The 20,594-nt window shown below is 36.3% G+C and overlaps 1 protein-coding gene across 5 annotated transcripts in view; it reads left to right on the top strand.

Moving 5' to 3' along the window:
• GLRB (glycine receptor beta) overlaps window positions 1–16,542 on the top strand; it is a 95,718-nt gene extending 79,176 nt beyond the window's left edge. For all 5 annotated transcript variants that reach the window (XM_041739116.1, XM_041739114.1, XM_041739113.1 and 2 more), the window contains 2 exons: window positions 1,295–1,587; window positions 13,703–16,542. In XM_041739116.1, coding sequence (XP_041595050.1) covers window positions 1,295–1,587; window positions 13,703–13,999 — 590 coding nt within the window. In that variant the 3' untranslated portion in view covers window positions 14,000–16,542. The remainder of the gene's footprint in view (window positions 1–1,294; window positions 1,588–13,702) is intronic.
• Window positions 16,543–20,594: the final 4,052 nt, after the last annotated feature.

Below are 20,594 nucleotides of genomic sequence, written 5' to 3'. Positions count from 1 at the left end.
CTTGGATTTTTATGTCATTTTCCACTTCCAGGTTAGAAACATTAAGACCTATATTAACTTTTAAAATATAATCCTATTAATTAGTTCTTAGGTTTCCTCAAGACTAAGGGTAATTAGTTTAATAGTAAATCAGATGCTTGTTGAGTCTTTATATTCTGTTTACATCTGCTAGAAACCTTTCTTTCTAGTGGAGAATCTTGTAACTCTTGAATATTTGCCAAAAAAACAAACCAACAACTGTATTTCAGGAGCCTCTGAATGCAACTGATGGAACATATTTTTCAGTATTTTCACTTTTTATTAATACTAATGTAGTACTTACCATATTCCCAAGACAAAAGAGAGCCACATACATCTTTATTAGGATAACATATTCATTAATTCTCAAGAATTAATGGTCAAATCTAAGAATAAGAGTGCACTTGTCCCCATAAATGAAATGGACTCACAGAGGCAAGGCACACCTGCTTCCTACATGGCTTAAAGTACATCTCCCTTGACATCATATAAGATTTTTTCTGAACTTGTGTGTCACTGGCAGTCAGTGCCAGAGGGTCATATTTGCCTCTCTCCTCTTCTGAAAAAAATGAAGGAAGGGAGAAAGAGACAAAGGGAAAGGTTGGGAGTGTGGCAGGTGGAAAGAAAAGGAGGGATATACACTAATGCAGTTTTCCTTTGGGATTTTATAATTATTTGACTTAAATTGGTATATAACTAGTTAACTTTCCACAAATGGTTAATATTGCATATAGCAGAATATTCTTCTTTCCTTGAAAAGCTGAAATCATTTGTTTCCCCTGAAATAATCAGGGATCCTCTATCTTTGTCTTTTCTATTAGATTTTTTTAAAATTGTGAGCCTTATCAGAAAATTGCTTTATATGTTCTATTCTTGCTCAGTTCTTCATAGGGTAAAATTCAGTTCTATAACTGTCTAAAATAAAGCTGAAAAGTGAAATAACTCTCAGTAGAGAGCTTCGTGGCTTTCTCTGAGATAGCACAAAATAGTTTTAAACATCTATAATATTTAAACCAGGTCTAAATTGTGTTTTTACACCTTGGTTTAGATTTCTATTTACTTTTAAGTATTAAATATTTACAAATGCCTCCACTGCATTCACTCACCAATCCTTACCTAAAAAGTATGTTGGTATCATTTTTTTCGACTCTTTGAGCTTGGAAGAGCCTTGACGAGCATTGGGACTTAGTAGAGAGGGATATTGTCAAAAAGTGGCGTTTGCAGAACATTTCATGGGGGCAAAAAGCAGCCCTAACTTCCGTTTCTGTTTCTGTAGGTATCTTCTCAGTACTCAGCTTGGCCTCTGAGTGTACAACCCTTGCTGCTGAACTTCCCAAAGTATCCTACGTGAAGGCTCTTGACGTGTGGCTCATTGCGTGTCTTCTCTTCGGGTTTGCTTCACTGGTGGAATATGCTGTCGTCCAGGTGATGTTGAATAACCCCAAAAGAGTTGAAGCAGAAAAAGCCCGAATTGCTAAGGCTGAGCAAGCAGACGGGAAAGGTGGAAATGCTGCTAAAAAGAATACTGTGAATGGTACAGGGACTCCGGTTCACATTAGCACTTTACAGGTAAGAATGAAACTAGCTGGAGAAATTATTTCCCTCATCCTCTCTGCAGTAACAGGAGAAATACTTTTCCGTGGTGTGCAGGTTTGATAGGAATCGGTGTTCACTCCAGATGGAAAGGAAGTACACGCAGCATACTTTCTGGAAAGGAAATAAAAAATACTAGGTCAAATACTAATTAAGAAAAGGAACCAACACCTTATTAAATTTCTAGAAGACTTTTCAAGGAGTTTAATGATACACTTCTGCTTTGATGGCTACCACTGAATGTCGAGACCTTGCCAAAGCTATAGACCTTCCTCCTGTTTCTTACTTAATAAGTCGTTACTGAAAGGCCAGAGGATTGCTGGAAGCACAGACCTTCTGCCAACACGGAAGGAAGCCTGTGCTCTTGAGAAAACCCCCTACCTGCTCCCTATCAAGTTAGAAAGCTTCACACAGAATATGTCAGACACACTACTTATTTGTTAGATTCCTGGCCCATAGGGAAACTACACCATAGTGTGCCCAGTGGTGAGTACCTACAGAAGGATTGCACCTGGCCTTATCACTTGATCATAGGTCTAAGAATAAAGGGCAGTGCCTTTAGATTCTGATAAATTCTGGAGCAATGGGCTGTTTTATGGATTAAGGATAGCTGTCCACTTACCCTGATATACCGCTGATTGATGCCTTCTATTGGGGAAGACCAGTAAACCACAGGACTATTTCCTTTGAGCTTAGCATGGCAAATTCCATAAGAGACTAACAGGTTCATACCACCCTACAACCTTGAAAATCTTGCCTCCTCTGCCTTTACTATTGCCCCATTATTATAGGGCCATTAGTCTATTAGTTTGTTAACTACCACCATGTGCCTTACCTAGAATTACACAAGTATGCCACTTACGTATTTTTAAATACAAAAGCAGGAAACCCGTTTTTGTATGGTACTGCCTGAAGCTACATATTTTTAGAAAAACTTACTATTTTTGTCTTGTTAAGTCATTAAACTCATTTTTTCATCTGTAGCCAGGACTCTGCAGTGTTAGTTGCTACCTTGTGGGAGGGTTCTTCAGGCCTTACAACTCTTGCATACCCTAACTCCCTTTATGAAGAATAAGTATAAAATTTTCATTAATGCAGAGCTATCATGACCTTAGAGAAGTCATGTATTTGGCATGTCTTTTTCCATCCTTTTCCATCCAGCATGTCTATATCATTATAGTTGAAGTGAATTTCTTGTAGACAATATATATTTGATTATGACTTTTAAACTGCTCCACCACTCTCATGTTTTAATTGGTATGTTTAGATCATTTAAATTTAATGTAAGTATTGCTATGTTAGGGCTTCAGCCTAAAATCAGTTTTATGTTTTGTCTTCTTTTACAAGTGTTTTTCTGTGTCTGTCTTATTTAGTGGTTGTTCTAAGTATTAATTACATGTACATAACTTCTTACAGTCTACTGGTGTCTTTATTTTTACCAGTTTGTGTGATGTGTAGAAATATTACATTCTTTAGCATCCCTTTAACTTTCTGTTTATGATAGAGTTGTAAATATTTCTTAGAACCTAAGCAGAAAGTATTATACTTCTTGTTTTACTATCAAACATAGTTTAGAAAACTGAGAGGGAAAAGGAAAGCTTATTGTATTTATGCCCATTTTTGCTTACCATGTTCTTGCTTTTATTTTGATATGTCTTTCATTGTTTTCTTTACTTTATAGAATTTATCCATTATAAAAATGGATAATGGATAATAATGATAATAAATTATTCTGGTTTTCCTTCATCTGAGGCAGTACTGATTTCTCCCTTGTTTCTGAAGGATATTTTCACTACGTATAGGATTCTGGATTGACAGTTCTTTTAGCACATTAGAAATACTGTGCCTCACTCTTCTGGCTCCCTATGGCTTCTGAGAGGAACCCTTCATGTGTGTTGCTTTTCCCATGAGGGTTGACTGTCATTTCTCTCTGGCCACCTTCAAGACTTCTTTTGTTCTTTATTATTCAGAAGTTAAATTCTATGTTCTGGTGTAAATTTCTTTGGATTTATCTTGTTTGGGATTTGTTCAGCTTGTTAAAAATGTAGGCTTAGGGCAGCCCGGGTGGTTCAGAGGTTTAACGCCACCTTCAGCCCAGGGCCTGATCCTGGAGACCTGGGATCGAGTCCCACGTCGGGCTCCCTGCATGGAGCCTGCTTCTCCCTCTGCCTGTGTCTGTGCCTCTCTCTCTCTCTCTGTGTCTCTCATGAATAAATAAATACAATCTTTTTTTAAAAATGTAGGCTTAAAGGGACACTTGAGTGGCTCAGTCAGTTAAGTGTCTGCCTTTGGCTCAGGTCATGATCCCAGCCTCCTGGGATTGAGCCCTGACTCAGGCTCCCTGCTCATCAGGAAGTCAGCTTCTATCTCTGCCCCCACTCCTGCTTGTGTGCACCCTCTTTCTCAAATGAATAAACAAATTCTTAAAAAAAAATTTAAATACAGACTTATGTTTATTGGCAAATTTGGAAAGTTTTCAGCTATTATTTTCTTGAGTGCATTTTCAGATCTGTCTTCTTTCTTCTGTCTTTCTGAGACTCTGGTGATACAACTCTTAGATCCTTTGTTACGCTCCCATGGATCCCTGGATCCCTGAGGCTTTTCATTTTTTCTAGTTCATTTTCTCTGTTTTGTTAAGATTGATAATTTCTTTGGTTGTATCTTAAAATAAAAAAAGATTTTATTTATTTATTCATGAGACACACAGAGAGAGGCAGAGAAACAGGCAGAGGGAGAAGCAGGCTCCCTCCAGGGAGCCTGATATGTGACTTGATCCCGGGACTCCAGGATCACGCCTTGAGCTGAAGGCAGACACTCAATCACTGAGCCACCCAGGGATCCCCCGTTATATCTTTTAATTCCCTGATTCTTTCCTTTGCTCCTCCCATGTTTCTGTTGCGCTCACCCACTGAGATTTATATTTTGCTTAAAATGTTTTTTCAGTTATAAAACTTCTCTGTGGTTTTCTTTTTTCCTGAGATTTTTTTTTTTCTGTATTTCTTTGCTCAGGTTTTCTATTTTTCAAACGTTTCAAACAAATGTTCAGAACACCTGACTGAAACATTTTTTGTCATCCATGTTTTAAGGCCTTTCTCAGATAATTCTAATGTATTTTTCATCTGGTGTTGGTATCTACTGACCATATTTTTTAAAAATTCAATTTGAGATCTTCTCTGTTTTTTTTAAGATTTTATTTATTTATTCATGAGAGACACACACACACACAGAGAGAGAGAGAGAGAGAGAGAGAGAGAGAGGCAGAGACACAGGCAGAGGGAGAAGCAGGCTCCATGCAGGGAGCCCGATGTGGGACTTGATCCCGGGACCCCAGGATCACGCCCTGGGCTGAAGGCAGGCTCTAAACCACTGAGCCACCCAGGGATCCCCTCTGGTTCTTTTTATGATGAGTGATTTTCTTTTGAGACCTGAACATTGTCATGTTATTTTAGAAGACTCTGGATCTTGTTTAAACTTTGTTTTAGCTGGCTTTCTCTGACTGTGTCCTTTCAGGGGAAGGAAGGGTGCTGCATCATCAGTATTTCCAGTGGAAGAAGTCCAGATCCTCACACAGTGAGGTTAGGGGCTCTTCAATACTGCAGGGTGGGTTTGGGGGTTTTTAATTCCCCATTGGTCTCCACTGATACTGCAGTGGGGGTGTCCTCATTATCACTTTGTGGTAATAAAGGTCCTGCCTCCTATGACATCATTCCCAGTGCGGAAGAGGGGAAGCAGTTTGTTTCTTTTGGGTGGGCAGAGCAGGGCCTTGTTAATGCTCTATGGAGATGGAAGTCCTAGTTCCCTATTTGGCCTTCTCTGATACCACAGCAGTGAGAGTATTGGGTATTTTGTTACAGCTTCTTAAAGGGAGAAGTCTAGTTTCCCACTTTGCTGGCATTGTGAGGATGGGGTGACATTTTCTGTGTGTGGTGTTAGACTCAAGTAGAGAGATTATTGCCTAAAAGCCATTTGTCTTGCTAAGCTGCTTTTTCTTTTGTCCTTTGGATAGAGGAAGCAAACTTTTTTGGGGCTATTTTTATCTGCACCCCTTGGCATTTTAATTTCAACTCCTTCAGCTCCAAATCTGGGATATATGAAACAAAAAGGACACACAGGAACTCATTACCATGTTGTTCCATGGGTCTTTAGGTCCCCAGCTAATCCCCATTTACATCTCCCAGTCTTTTATCAGTTTCTTATTTTTCCAGCCTACTAATCCCCCTACCCACTAACTTATACCCTAGCTAAGTGATCTGAAGACAGAGAAAAGAAGTTCTATAGAATAGGTGCTTACTTACTTTAAATATGGAAGAGATTTTCAGAATACTATAGACTATATCAAGATTATTTATGAAAATAGATACAAAAGATAAATAGGATCTAGAACATTGGACTGAATTATGTTATTTTTTATTGCACAATATTGTATTAGTTTCAGGTGTACACAATGTGATTTGATATTTATGTACACTAGGATATGGTCGGCACAATAAGAGTAGACACCATCTGTCATCATACAAAACTGTTGTAAAATTATTGACTATATTCCCTGTGCTATAATTTACATCCTATGTCTTACTTATTTTATGAATGTAAGAATGTAACTTTTAATTCCTTTCACTGATTTTTTCCATCCCCCTCCCCCATCCCTCCAACAACTATTAGTTTGTTCTCTGTATCTATGAGTCTGTTTCTGTTTCATTTTTGATTCCACATATAAGGGAAATCATACAGTATTTATTTTTCTCTGACTTTTTCAATTTAACATAATACTCTTTAGGTCCACCCATGTTGACACAAAAGACTAGATTTCATTCTTTCTTGTGGTTGAGTAACATTCCTTTGTCTGTATTTACCACATCTTCTTTATCCATTCATCCATCAGTGGACACTTAGGTTGCTTCTGTATCTTGACTATTGTGAATATGCTGCAGGACACATTGGAGTACATATGTCTTTTTGAAGTAGTGTTTTCATTTTCTTCAGTTAAATACCCAGAAGCAAAATTGCTGGGTGAAATCGTAACTCTATTTTTAATTTTTTTGAAGAACCTCCATGCTGTTTTCCAAAGTGGTACCAATTTACATTCCCACCCACACTGCACAAAGGTTACCTTCTCTCTACATCCTCACCAACACTTGTTAATTTCTTGTCTTTTTGATACGAGACATTCTGACTCCTGTGATGTGATATCTCAGTGTGGTTTTAATTTGCATTTTCCTGATCATTATTAGCGTGGAGCATCTTTTCATATGTCTGTTGATTATCTGTCTCTATGCTTTGGCAAAGTGTCCATTTGGGCCTTCTGCCCAGTTTTTATGACTTCTTTTTTTTTTTTTTAGTTTTTATGACTTCTAACATGAATGTTAGTGTATTTCATATTGTCCCAAAGTCCCTTAAACTATCCAGTTTTTAAAATACTTTTTTTCTTTTTGCTGTTCAGTTTGGTTATTTTCACTATCCTGACTTCCAGATTGCTGATCCATTTTTCTGTATCATCTAATCTGCTATTTATTTCCTCTAGTGTGTTATCATTTCTGTTATAACATTTTTCAGCTTTGATTGGTTGCCGCTTTCTTATATTTTCTGTCTCTGCTGAGATTCTTTCTGTGTTCATCCATTCTTCTCCTGAGTTTGGTGAGCATTTTTATGACCATTACTATGAACTCTTTATCAAGTAGATTACTTATTGATTACTTTATCAAGTAGATTACTTACCATTTCATTTAGTTCTTTTACCAAGATTTTGTCTTGTTTTCTCATTTAGAACATATTCCTCTGTCTCTTCATTTGCCTGACTCTCTGTGTTTGTTACTAAGTATTAGGTAGTTCAGCTCTTTTTTTGATCTTGAATGAGTGGCCTGATGTAAGTATCTTGTGGGGCTCAGAAGCACAAATCCTTCTGGTCCCCAGAACCAGATGTTCCAGGGGTATCCCTTGTGTAGGCTATGTGTACCCTCCTGTTGTGGTGGGGATGTGGTGCATAGGAGTGGCCCCTGGCCCAACTGGCTGGGAAGCCTGACTGTGACAGCTGCAGGGGCATCTGGCCAAGGCGCAGGGTTGTTTGATCCCCTTGATGGGGCATGCCCTCTGGCATTAGCAGTCTAGAGGGATGATTCCAAAATAGTGCTCATCCATGCCAGGATCAGCACAGCAGAACAAGATAGTAAAAACGGCTGCCTCTAAGTTCCTCAGGGGAGAGGCCCAGCCTCCTGGCTTTCTAACAGGTACATTAATAAGTGGACCTCCTTCACCTACAGGCTATGTGCTTTTCCATCTTGTGTTCTTGCACTGGTTTCCACGTCAAGTGAGTCAGCACCTGAGCCTCTTTAAGAGTGGGTTTTTCTGCCACTATGTTCCATAGTTTTCCTGGACATATTCCTTATTAATTTTCGGAGTTACTTATTTTGGGGACTCATGTCTCCTATGCCAGAATCTAAGGGCTAGGGTGCCTGACTAGGGTGCCTGATGTGGAGCTCACATCTTTGACTCAGGGTAAAGCTCTGTCCCTCTGCAATCCCTCCTAAACATGGAGTACTGCATCTGAGGTGTGGTTTTTTTCCTTAACAAAACCGTATCTCTGCCTCTTTTGCCCATCTTGTTGATGTTCCTCGTTGCAGAGGCTCTGTTCATCCAGTTTCTTGATTCCCTCAGAGAGAATTATTACATTTGGAGTTGTAGGTTTGTTCTGTCCATGGGAGGGATGAGATCAGTATCTTCCTATGCCATCTTGAGCTCTCCCCAGAATTATGTTATTTTAAATTTAGCTTTCAGGTGTTAAAATAATCACCCAGTGTAGAAAAGTTCAACATACTTAAGAACTCCTATATTTTAATTCTCTGTGTTTGGGGTTGCTAGTAGAAACACATGTGTCTGGAGTCTGAAACTGTTACATTTTGCAACAAAAGTCATAAAGTGATGCTTAGGGAGTTTAAAAGTCCACCAGAAATAAATCTCCAGAAACAAATGTAATTTACTCTTAATGCTTACAGGCCAAATGCAATCTCTACAATGAGCATTGTACCTACGTAATATTTGAGTAATATCTGTACATAATATATCCTGAGATATACTTCAAAGCAAGAATGAGTAAAAAAATATCTTAATGTATCCATCAAAATTACAGCCAGTGTGTAATCTGATCAATTCATAAGTCTGTTACACATTGACATAAAAGAATATTAAAAAAGAAATTTAAAAACTTGTTGCCTTTTTAATCTAGTGGTTTTGCTGTGAAAAATATATGTTTGGTTTCAAAATGCATTTGCCCCAGTATATTTTGCTTTCAAAACACAAACTCTTGCTAAGTCATTTCAATGAAATTTTTTTTGAAACCCAAGTTCAGCTGCTTGTCACTTGAAAGGCAATACTCAAGAGACAAGTGTTGGTTGGAAAAGAAAGATTGCTTTATTTAGGAGGCCGGCAATCTGGAGAGACAGCTGATTGATGTCCAACCAAGGACCATCTCCGAGTTTCCAGGTTAAGGAGTGGGGCTTTTATTTATTTATTTTAAGATTTTATTTATTTATTTATAAGAGACAGAGAAAGAGAGGCAGAGACACAGGCAGAGAGAGAAGCAGGCTCCAAGCAGGGAGCCCAACGTGGGACTCAATCCCGGGACTCCAGGATCACGTCCTGGGCTGCAGGCGGCACTGAACCGCTGAGCCACCCAGGCTGCCCAGGAGTGGGGCTTTTAAAGGGGGAAATTCAGGGTAGGAGATTATATACATTTTGATGAAAAGGGCAAAGAAACTTTTGACTACTCATGAGGAAAGGTGGAACACACACATTGAGCAAGTGTATATGTAGCATACATCTCCTATTCACTTTGGGGTGGTGACTTAACACCAGAAGGAAGCAAAATTCAGCCTCTGACATCAGGAGGTTATCTCAGGACAAGAAAGGCCCATGGACATGCTCCGAGAGCTGGCGTAGACTGGAATGGGGTCTTAGGCTTATTATCTCTGTTAAGGAATGCAGAGCCTTGCTTGTTCATAGGCTGGCACCATATCAGTTGACCTTGAGTTCAGGCTTCTGCAGAAACAGCTAAAGTAGGTTTGTTAGTGGGTCTGAAAAGACACAATAGTTGATTAGGGAGAAACAATTCTCTGAAAAACAAGCTTTACACTTTCTGCTAGTTTCAACTGCATTAACCCTGTGGGGGGTGGTTTCAAAATGATACGTCATTTATTTTTAGACAGAATAGCAATAGTAATTAATGGAAGCACAATGAAATTTGGATTATAGGAAATTTTCAATGCTGATTTTTAAAATAATGCTGTGTTTGCAAAGGAAATGAATTATTTTAAAAAGTGTAAGAAATGGGGATCCCTGGGTGGCTCAGCGGTTTAGCACCTGCCTTTGTTTTGACCCAGGGTGTGTTCGAGTCCCACATCGGGCTCCTTGCATGGAGCCTGCTTCTGCCTCTGCCTGTGTCTCTGCACCCCCGCCCCATGTCTATCATGAATAAATAAATAAAATCTTAAAAAAAAGTGTAAGAAATAAGAAACATCAATGATAATGTAACCTAGCTTTTAGCATGTTTTTATAATTTTGCCTGCATTCATAAATCTGTCATCATACATATATAATTATCTAAGTTATTTATCCCCAGTACTTCCTCAACCATTACAGTATTTTGTTTACTAATTTGTTTGTTTACTTGTACAATTCCTTTTTTTTTAATTCAACAAAAATGTGAAGACCTACTGTTGTTAATATCATTCTGTTCCCAATGCCTAGTATGTGCCATGCGCTATTCACAAGGAAGGTCTTGCGAATAAAAGATAAAATAGTGTCTTTGCCTTTGGATTTTTACAAGTTAAAAAAATACAACCTGCTGTTTATGCTTGAATGAGATAGTTGCTTCCTATGGTAACGACCGGTTTTTAAAAACAAGGAATGACTTAAATTTGGTAAAGTATGTAGAGATTATTCCCTTCTGAATCTATTTTTATCATCTGCAGGAGATACCATTATTCCCATGAAATTATACGTAAGTCTGCTGGTTAAGAAATCTTGTATAAGGTGATTTGCTTTTCAATGTGTGACGCAAACTGAAAAGGACCACAGAAAGTTCTTAAAGTTCTAATTTGAAGCATTAGGAAGTTCTTAGCCGCATCATTTTTTATTCTTGACAGTTTCATTATCATACTACCTCATTTTTGCTGCCAGTAATTTTCAGGAGTGACAAGTTTATATGATGAAAGCAAATGAGACACATATTTACGTGAGGAAAAATTGAGAAATTATAAATTGGAGGTTAATAAAACCAAGATCACTTTTAAGAATATGTTACATAGGGTTACTCTCTTATTTATAAGGAGTTTATTGAATCCCTCTTGATGTGATATTATAATTACTCAAAATAGTATTACACTGTAAACACTTCTCTACTTTTATGTACATATTTGATATAATTATGTGTAGAGAGTATTAACTAAAAAAAAAATTATGTTTGTGTATGATCTCCAATGAACGGAAAAAGGTAGACCAGCCAACTAGTTAATGAATCATGACCTATTTCAGGAACCTGAGGACTGCTTATTTCTTATTTAGTTGTGCCACATAATCAAAAGATATTTCTATAGTAGAGGTCCTCTCCTTCAGTATATACACACACAGGCCTACTTTTTTCAAATAAAAGAATTTTCAAATACATTTTCTAGGTGAGGTTTTATTTAATAAGTTACATGATTGAATATTTAGTACAACCAAGTTGAAGCTCTTTGCAGTAATTCTCTGTTATTCCTTTAACATTGAAGAAATTATTCCTCTTTAACAGACATGTGTACTATATTTAAATAATCTCTCTGAATAAATATGACATCCTATATCTACATTTTGAATTAACTGTGTAGATAAATTCTAAAATCATTAAAATTGCTAGCAGAATCTAAAAATATGTTTTTGTAAATAAAACAGAAAATGTGAAGTATTTATGTGTGACTTAGATTATAATACCATATAAATTTTATTAACTTTTTTATTTATTTATTCATGAGAGACACACAGAGAGAGGCAGAGACATAGGCAGAGGGAGAAGCAGGTTCCCTGCCAGAAGCCCAATGCAGGACTCAACCCCGGACCCCGGGATCATGCCCTGAGCTGAAGGCAGATGGTCAACCCCTGAGCCACCCAGGAGTCCCTGATAAGTGGATTCTAAAGTACAGTTAGTGAATCTAAACCTTTTAAAGTAGAGAATTCTAAAAAAGTGAGAAAAGTGAAGAAGAAAGAAGAGAAAGTAAAACTGGAATATCCACAGAGTCCCAGACTATAAAGATTGCTCAGAGACCCTGAGGATAATGCAAACATTTGATATGTAGAGTCTGTTCTCAACTTCTGTTCCAATCAAGGTAGCAATTTTACTCTTTACAAAAGTTCACTATATACTTAGTTCTCAAATAGCACTGGAAAATTAGAGCTTTAAACGTGGTCTTCTTTCTGGTGCACTTACAAGGAAGGTGTGAGAATGTAAATGTGAGTCTGTGTGTGTGTGTGTGTGTGTGTGTGCATGATGGTACAGTTTAAATGACAGATTGCTGGGGGATTTACGTAGTATAAAGTATATGCAAATAAAGTCACCAGTTGTACAGAAATAACATTCCCAGTACGTGTTCATAATTGGAAAAAACTGGAAATTACCTACAGGTATTATGACAGGAGATGCATAACACATTTTAGTTTGTTTTTTTCACTTAGTATATCTTAATTATATGTACTGTCCACCTCTAAACACTGCCATCTGGCTTTTGCCCAAAGAATGTGACTCAGTGTTTGTCCAGATAGAGGATAGAGTCCTGCTACCCGAAGTACTGCTGGGAAATAATTTATTTAACTTTTTACATTACACATAAGTTTTACCACCCCCCCCCCCATAATCTGGTAAAGGTAAACGGAATCTATATAAATAGTCATTGTTTTATAGTAATAAGCCAAAAACTAGAGTAGCTATAGTATAATAACAGTATATAATGATAGATTTCCTTTTTCAGTAAAAGCAGTAAAAATAATGGAGATTCCAAAGGTGAATCACAGAACTCAGGAGTAAGAACCATAGGAAATTAAGCAGTAGAATCAAGGGTTTACCCTTAAGAGGCTGTTTGTAATATCAGTGCTATCTTAAAACATTGGGGTTAAGGGCAGCCCGGGTGGCTCAGCGGTTTAGCGCCACTTTCAGTCCAGGGCCTAATCCCGGAGACCAGGGATCAAGTCCCATGTTGGGCTCCCTGCATGGAGCCTGCTTCTCCCTCTGCCTGTGTCTCTGCCTCTCTCTGTGTGTCTATGAATAAATAAAATCTTTATTTAAAAAAAATTGGGGTTAGCATCTGTTGTTTCTGAGAGCATTCCTGATCTCTAGAGAGAGGTCAATGGAAAATAATTATTTTGTATATTATAGGGACTGGATTCAAATTTAATAATTCAGGTATTATCAACTGAATAATCTCTGTGACATATGATCTGGCTGAAATATACACGATTTCTTGGATTCTCTGAGTATGGTTGGCTACGCCACTTTAGTCAACAAGTTAGGAATGAATGAATGAATGCCTTTCACCAGTATATCTTTGGTTCATGATCATTGTGGCCATGTTTTGGTTCTTACTTGTGGGTCCACTTTGGAGTTTGTCTCATCAAAGAGATAAATGTTGCAGTCCTTTGTAAACAACCCTCTTTGGAAATAGAATCCATGGGGAAGTCAAAGGTTAGAAGTAGCAGAAGATTTCTGCAATCCCTGTATTGTGGTAATATGGTCTGTGTCATGGTTAAATATTGCTTATTCGTACTTCAGCTGAGAACTCTCACAAGCCTGGGAGCACCTAAGATAAATGTTGATTTGTGCTTCGATCTCTTGACATAAAGTAACCTATCAAAAGTTTATCCCATGACATAAGCCTTGTTATATGGGCAACATTTTAGAGCCCTTAAATGTTCAGGTAATCTGATGGCCTAATCAGTTACTATTAAATCTTTTTGTCAAGCAGAAATAATAGTCAACTGATTAAACTATCAGATTTTAAAAATATCCTTTTGAAGAGATATTTTATGAATAGAAAAATTCTAAATGTACTCTGTCCTTAACTTTCATTCTCAGGTTGGAGAGACGAGATGCAAAAAGGTTTGCACTTCTAAGTCTGACCTGAGGTCTAATGACTTCAGCATTGTTGGAAGCTTACCAAGAGATTTTGAATTATCTAATTATGACTGCTATGGAAAACCTATTGAAGTCAACAATGGGCTTGGGAAATCTCAGGCAAAGAACAACAAGAAGCCGCCCCCTGCCAAACCTGTTATTCCAACAGCAGCAAAGCGAATTGATCTTTATGCAAGAGCATTGTTTCCTTTCTGCTTCTTGTTTTTCAATGTTATATATTGGTCTATATATTTATGATAAATCTTTTTCATTTGTGTAAAATAAAATGTCATTTCATTGTGACCAACCTCATTCATAAATGCCAATCTGAAGAATTTTGCATTTTCATAGCAATATATTGCATTTGGATGCCATTTGATTGTATAAACATGTGGCACCTTACTTTTGAATGGCAGCATGATCTTGTTACTTCTGTGTGCTACTAATGATGTATATATGTATAGCAAACATACTGCTTTAGGAATAAATGAAGGATAACCATACTACATAAAATAAAATCCAAACAGTTCTCTTCAGTTAGTGTAAATTGCAAATACTTCAGAAAATTCTGATAATAAAATGATGTGCACGCTGGATCCTGTTATGATCACCCTTCTAATGTATGTAGTATTTCAAATTTACTTCCTTGTAACTTTCAGAGAAAGCCATCTTGTATAATTTTAGATGGTATTATCACAGATTAAGCAAAATTATATTACATATTGTTTAAACTTTGTAAGTAGAAATATATCAGCTATAATTATGTGGGCTCTGTGGAGAAATAAAGTTCAAAAAATTACTAATTTGTAAAATCAGCTCATTTTAAAGTGTGCCTGTGTTGTCAAAATGCCAGCTTATGAAACACAGTAATCGTTTTTGAAACAGAGGGAAATCTAGATTTACATAAATTCATACTGAATTTCTGATGGAAATAAAAAGATAGAGACATTGATTAAATATTTCTGACAAAAGAAATTCTATTTAACCCACCCTAAAGCGTAAATATATTTTCATGGATTTCATTTTGTTGATACAGAATATATAAAATCGTGCCTTAAAGAGTCATAAATATTTTAAATCGGAATATAATAATTGATATGTAATTTCACGTAATTCTTAAGAAACCAAGAGGAAAATACCCTGTTACTGGAAGTAACTCGAGTTTGGGGGAAAAATCATTGGAGGATTTTAACTTCTTTATTAAAATGCTTACATATTTTTTAGGTAAAATTAAATTTTTTTCCAAATTCATTTCTTTTTTTATTTGAATACTTTTTGGATTTTCTGTAAAACATTTAAAGTTTAAGTATGTAACATCTGTTTATGTTAGGTCTCACTGCTAGTGGTATTTTCTCTCTTACTAAAAGTCTAGACTACTTAGGTTTATTTACTTTGACCTTGTTTCAACCTGAAAATAGGCACTTTCTGGTCTATAAGTCTCCCATTTTCTAGTGATATGAATCCAATGTACCTTTTTATTTCTCCATAGCTGGAATTGGAATTATCCATAACTCATATAACACAAACATAAGATCAAGTGAGTATATTTACATTATTTGGAGAGTTTTGTTGCAGCTGAGAGTTTATATGGTCAATTCAATAATAAAATGTGTTTAAGTATTGTTTATGCAAGTTGCTATGTGTAATTCAATGCTATTTTATTAAAGACTTTAATTTTTAAAAGATTTTCACTGATTACCAAATTTTTAAAAAATAGGATGTAATCTAACCTCTGTAGTCCTTCAGCACCCCCTAGTTGCAAAAGCTCAGCCATCTGAATAGTTTTAAAATGCCACAACTAACCCTATGATGGACTTGAATATCCTACAAGGACCCAAGGCAGTAACATTTTAATGGTACTGTGCTAGGGAAAAAATGCCTTGAGCAGGACTTAAAAACTATTTACACTTTTTTCTTCTAAAAATTATATTTGCTTATTGTATGTTTTCTATATTCTTGCAAATTTCATTCATATTCAGGAGTTTGATTCAGATACAGAGTTTTAAGTGGGAAATGTACCAAATGGAAGACAGGTTTCATTAAGCAAGAATTCATTTATTTAAAAAAAATGTGAATGAGTTCCTTTCTGTAATATAATATTGTAGCCTCTTAAGATCAATTTTAATACCCAACTATAAATATATAGCTATTCCAGGATTAAGTGAGTTCTAGAACTTCAAATGGAACATTAGATCGTGATCATAACAAAGAAGTATAATTCATGTCCACTTATGGTTGTTTTATAATTGTTATCTCAAGGATTTAGTCACTTAAACCCAGAGTGTTCTGGTCTGTGTTTCTAAATATTATGTCTTTCCGGGAGACTTGCAGTGTATCTACCTGGATATCCGTATCTCAGATTCAGTGTCTCCAAAATAAAAATTATGTTCTCCTCACAAATCGGTAGGGTTTTTTTTATTCCCTCTTCTTGTTAAAGCCGTGACTACTGTAGTCCACCACATTAAACCTTCCTTCCTTCTCTCACTCTATACCCTTTCAAGAATATAAGTGTAGAGAGTCTCCCTCTCACCCCTACCACCTGTCCTCTCTATTTCTGCTGACACACCCCTAATTCAGTGCCTTTGCCCATTCTTTTCTTTTTGAAAGATTTTATTTACTTATTTGACAGAGAATGAGCAGAGGGATATGGAGAAGCAGAATCCTCACTGAGCAGTGAGACCAACGTGGGGCTCAGGATCCCAGGAATCTGGGATCATGACCTAAGCTGAAGACAGACAACCAACTGAGCCACCCAGGCCCCAACACTTTCCCATTGTTTAACAGATTTCTGCAGCAGTTTTTAATATCACTCTACTATAACTCAGCTGATGATGATAATGATGATGATTTTTGTTAGGCAAATTCCATACCCAACATGGGGCTTGAACTTCAACCTTGAAATCAAGGGTTGCATGCTGCACAGACTGAGCCAACCAGGTGCCCCAACTCAGTTTATTTCTGAACCAATTGTGGGATATTCATTTTGTAATTATTCAAGTAAGATATGAATACCTTGATGTATTAGAAAGCAAGATGTATTTAGCATGAACACTGAAAGCTGCTGCCATGGCCTTCTTCCTTCAAGCTCTTCTCTCTTCCCCAGAGGTCATCACCTAACTCTAGGCATTTACAACTCTGTCCAGTTTTTAAATATAAAAGATAATGTAGTACAATGGGATTTAATATAAGGGGGATTTTACCATATGTATAGTTTTCCAATTTCTTTATTTTTCATTTAATGTGTCTTGGAGATCTTTCTGTGTGAGGACAAATTGGACATTCATAAATCTATCCTCTGTCTCCTATTATTCTGTATCATGAATGTGCCTGAATGTAGCTTCTTCTTAAGCAGAAATTTTGATTGTTTTGCTTTTCAAATACAAAATAGTATTGCAATAAATATCTTTGTGCATATATGAGTATACTTCCATGAGACAGATTGCAGAAGTGGAGTTACCGACTTAAAAGATGTATACATTTTAAATTTGAGGGTGTTCTCCTAGATTTCCCTCCAAAAAGCTACTAATGTTAGTTTTCATCATGATACACCCAAACTCTCACAACCTAGTCATCTCTTAACCTACTTTATGTCACTGATATACCACTTTTATTTTTTAAAAGTGTTCTTGAAATTGCTTCAGACTTTTAGAAAACTTGTGAAAATACTCCAAAGAATTTCTGTTTACCATTTATCCAGATTCCCTAAATGTTAATTTTATCATACTTAACTTTATTCCCCCCCACTGTGTATGTGTGTATGTGTGTGTGTGCACTTGAGACATTTTTTCTTCTGAAACATTTAAAATAAAGCTGCAGATATGATGTCCCTTTACCTCTACACACTTTAGTGTCTGTTTACTAAACAAGGACATGGTATCACAGTAGTATCAGGTATCAAGAAATTAACATTAATACAATGCTATAATCTAGAGTTCTTATTAAAATTTACCAATTGCCCCACTTTATTTTTTTTAAGATTCAATCCAGTATCACATATTTCACTTAATTATCATGACATTGAGTTCTTTAAAATAAAGCTTGATCATGGCATCCTGCTCAAACATCTTTGATGTCTTATGTTGCCCAATGAACTAAGTAAAAAGTTCTCTCTCTGACATTAAATTTTCTCCTATCAAAAGATTAGCTTATCTCTGTAGCTATCTCTCATACTACCCGTCTGCACACATCTTAAACTCCCACCAAACTGATTTTGACCTTCATGTGCCATGTTTAGCAATGATTGGAATGCTAAATTCAGCCAGGTTCCTTACCTTTTATGTTTCGCTATTTCTTTTAAGTGTGCCACTCTTGAATGTCATGTCTTTACTCATTTAAACTAATATATTTTCATTCAACATTGTTTTTTAGTCATATGGTTGCATCTCTAATGAAAAATGAAGTCAAAATATTTCCCATTACATATGCCGTGCTCAAATTAAGGTGCTCTTAACTCAATTTATCATCTATATTACTGAAAATTTCAGTTTACATAAATAGTTGAATGTAAAATTTTCAAATACCAAGCCTGAGATGAGAAATGGTTTGAAATATTTTTATAACCTTTAATCAAGGCTTTCTTGTTAGAATATTATTGCCTTGCTTTAGAATAGCAGATTTATTCCAATTATATTTTCAAATTAAATACATATGTTTACACAGTGTATCAATAATTTAGCATTCGCTAATTCCCTCCCCCCCTTTTTTTACTAAACAGACTTTCTTGTGATTAATATTAATGGAAAATATGGATGCCACATGCAAGATTGCTTATACCCTTAGCGTGTGTATATACATATATGCATAGACTTAATATTTTAATACATTTTACATTTTCTTTATACCTATATTATTATATATGCTTATATATTATTTTATTTTGTTCTTACCCAGCAAGAACAATGAGAAAATTGGAACTTCTATATTCTAAACAATTAAATGCATTTACATTTCCACATATACTTTAAAACTACTCAAGTGTTACAAATCATGCCCAAAACAATTCTTACCAAACCCTCTTACAATAGAATACTGAAAAAAAAAATTGTAGATCGGTAAATACTTATTGGGTACTTCATATGCTAAAGGTATAGTGTGAGCCAAAAATTGTGAATACTGGGACTCCATTCGTAAATGAGAGTCACTAGTGTGAGAAGGGACTAGATATGCTAAATACACAGATCACAATAATACAAATCAGAATGCATAATGAATATTACCAAAGCACAACAAGAAGGAACAAACTGATTTTGTGTAAAAGAAGAAGACCTGTCTTCAAGAAGAGTGAGTGCGAAATATTTTAATATAAGCTGATTAAGGGTCATTTTACCATAGATCATAGAATTTTGAAGCTAGATGTTAACTGAAAAAAAGATGACATGTAAATTGCAGAAACATTGCATTGAAAAATGTTAAAGTGCTATTTGAATTTATATCCTAGTTGAGGTTGCCGAGGAAATAACAGTAAAAGGAAAGGTTCCTTAGCTGGTGATGTAATGTGCCTTACCTAATGTTTGCCTCTTAACTAAAACTCCCATCTGATCTTAATCCTATAACTTGAAACATTTTTCAGTAAATCCCAATTTGCAGCCCGAGGCAACTGCAGTTCAATTAATATCATTCCCAGTGAGGCGGTCAAAAAGAATCAGAGCCCTCCACCCCCGTTTAGCAAGAATGCAGTCAAACTACAGGTCCTTTCCCAATTACCTCATCAAGTAGGGGTTTTATTAGTCAATTAGCATTGCCTCACCCTATGCCATTGATGACACATAACAGAAACCCCATTTTGTGAAATGGTAAACAAGATGAAGAGGCCAATGACTTTAGTTTTTGAAAAAGCTCAGCTCGGTTTATTGTATGTTCCCATGGGATGTTCTTTCAAGTGTTTATTAGGGTTGGAAGTGTAGCAGGAGGAAATGGCATTTTACAATAGTAAACACCCCGTCCTCTTCTCTTTGAGGACTACACCTCCCGCCATCTAGCTTTTAGGGATCTCCTCCTTCGGACACGAAGTTAGAGCACACAATGGCAGGATCATATCTGCTTGCTTTACTGACAAAACGTCAACATTTTTTATAAATCCAAGTCAGAATCTTGACGCTCGCCTGCTGCAAAGATGATCTTTAACTTATTAACTGAAAGAATTATATGGAACTCATTAAGAGGGAATACCTAATAAATTCTGCCTCGGACTATTATAAAGCCTCATTCTAAACACAGCTGCACTTGTCTGGTTCATTCATTTGTACAGTCAAAAGCCCTTTCATTCAAAACTCACTGGAGTTTCCAATCAGCCCACTGGCATCTTAGAAAAGCTTTCAAATTTCTAGGTGAATTCATTTAAATGTCTAAATAAAAATGTGAAATTTCCTAAGAAATATATGTGGGACATGCATCATATAAAAATAATCTTAGGTCTAAACCATGACAAAAACCAATACTGTGTGTACACACACCAGCAGGCAGGAGTGGGTAGTAGAAAGACCCTTTGCACTGGAAGTAATAATACCTGGCTTATAGTTCTGGGTCTGCCACGGTGCAACCCTGCAAACCTACTCAAAGAAATTTTTTCACGAGGACCCGATTTTTAAAGAAGGAATAAAAATAATGTAAGAATGACCAGTTACAGCCTACGAGTCTGCCTTTTATAGCCTGTTATAGGCAAGGATTTGGAAACCCACAATCGAGGCTAGAATTCTGCCTACTAGTGTTAATCTTGGCTAATTATCTTACATCTGCGGGCCTCAGGTTCCCTATGTCTGAAACATGGGTAGCAATGATAAACTCATAACGTTATTGTGACAATTTAATATATTATTATATGCAGAATGCTCAGCAGAGCTCCCCGCACAGAGTA

The sequence above is a fragment of the Vulpes lagopus genome, chromosome 23 (assembly GCF_018345385.1).
Source record: "Vulpes lagopus strain Blue_001 chromosome 23, ASM1834538v1, whole genome shotgun sequence".
Lineage (NCBI taxonomy): Eukaryota > Metazoa > Chordata > Mammalia > Carnivora > Canidae > Vulpes > Vulpes lagopus.
Note: the sequence above shows the minus strand (reverse complement) of the source record. Positions and strands in the feature narration are given on the sequence as shown.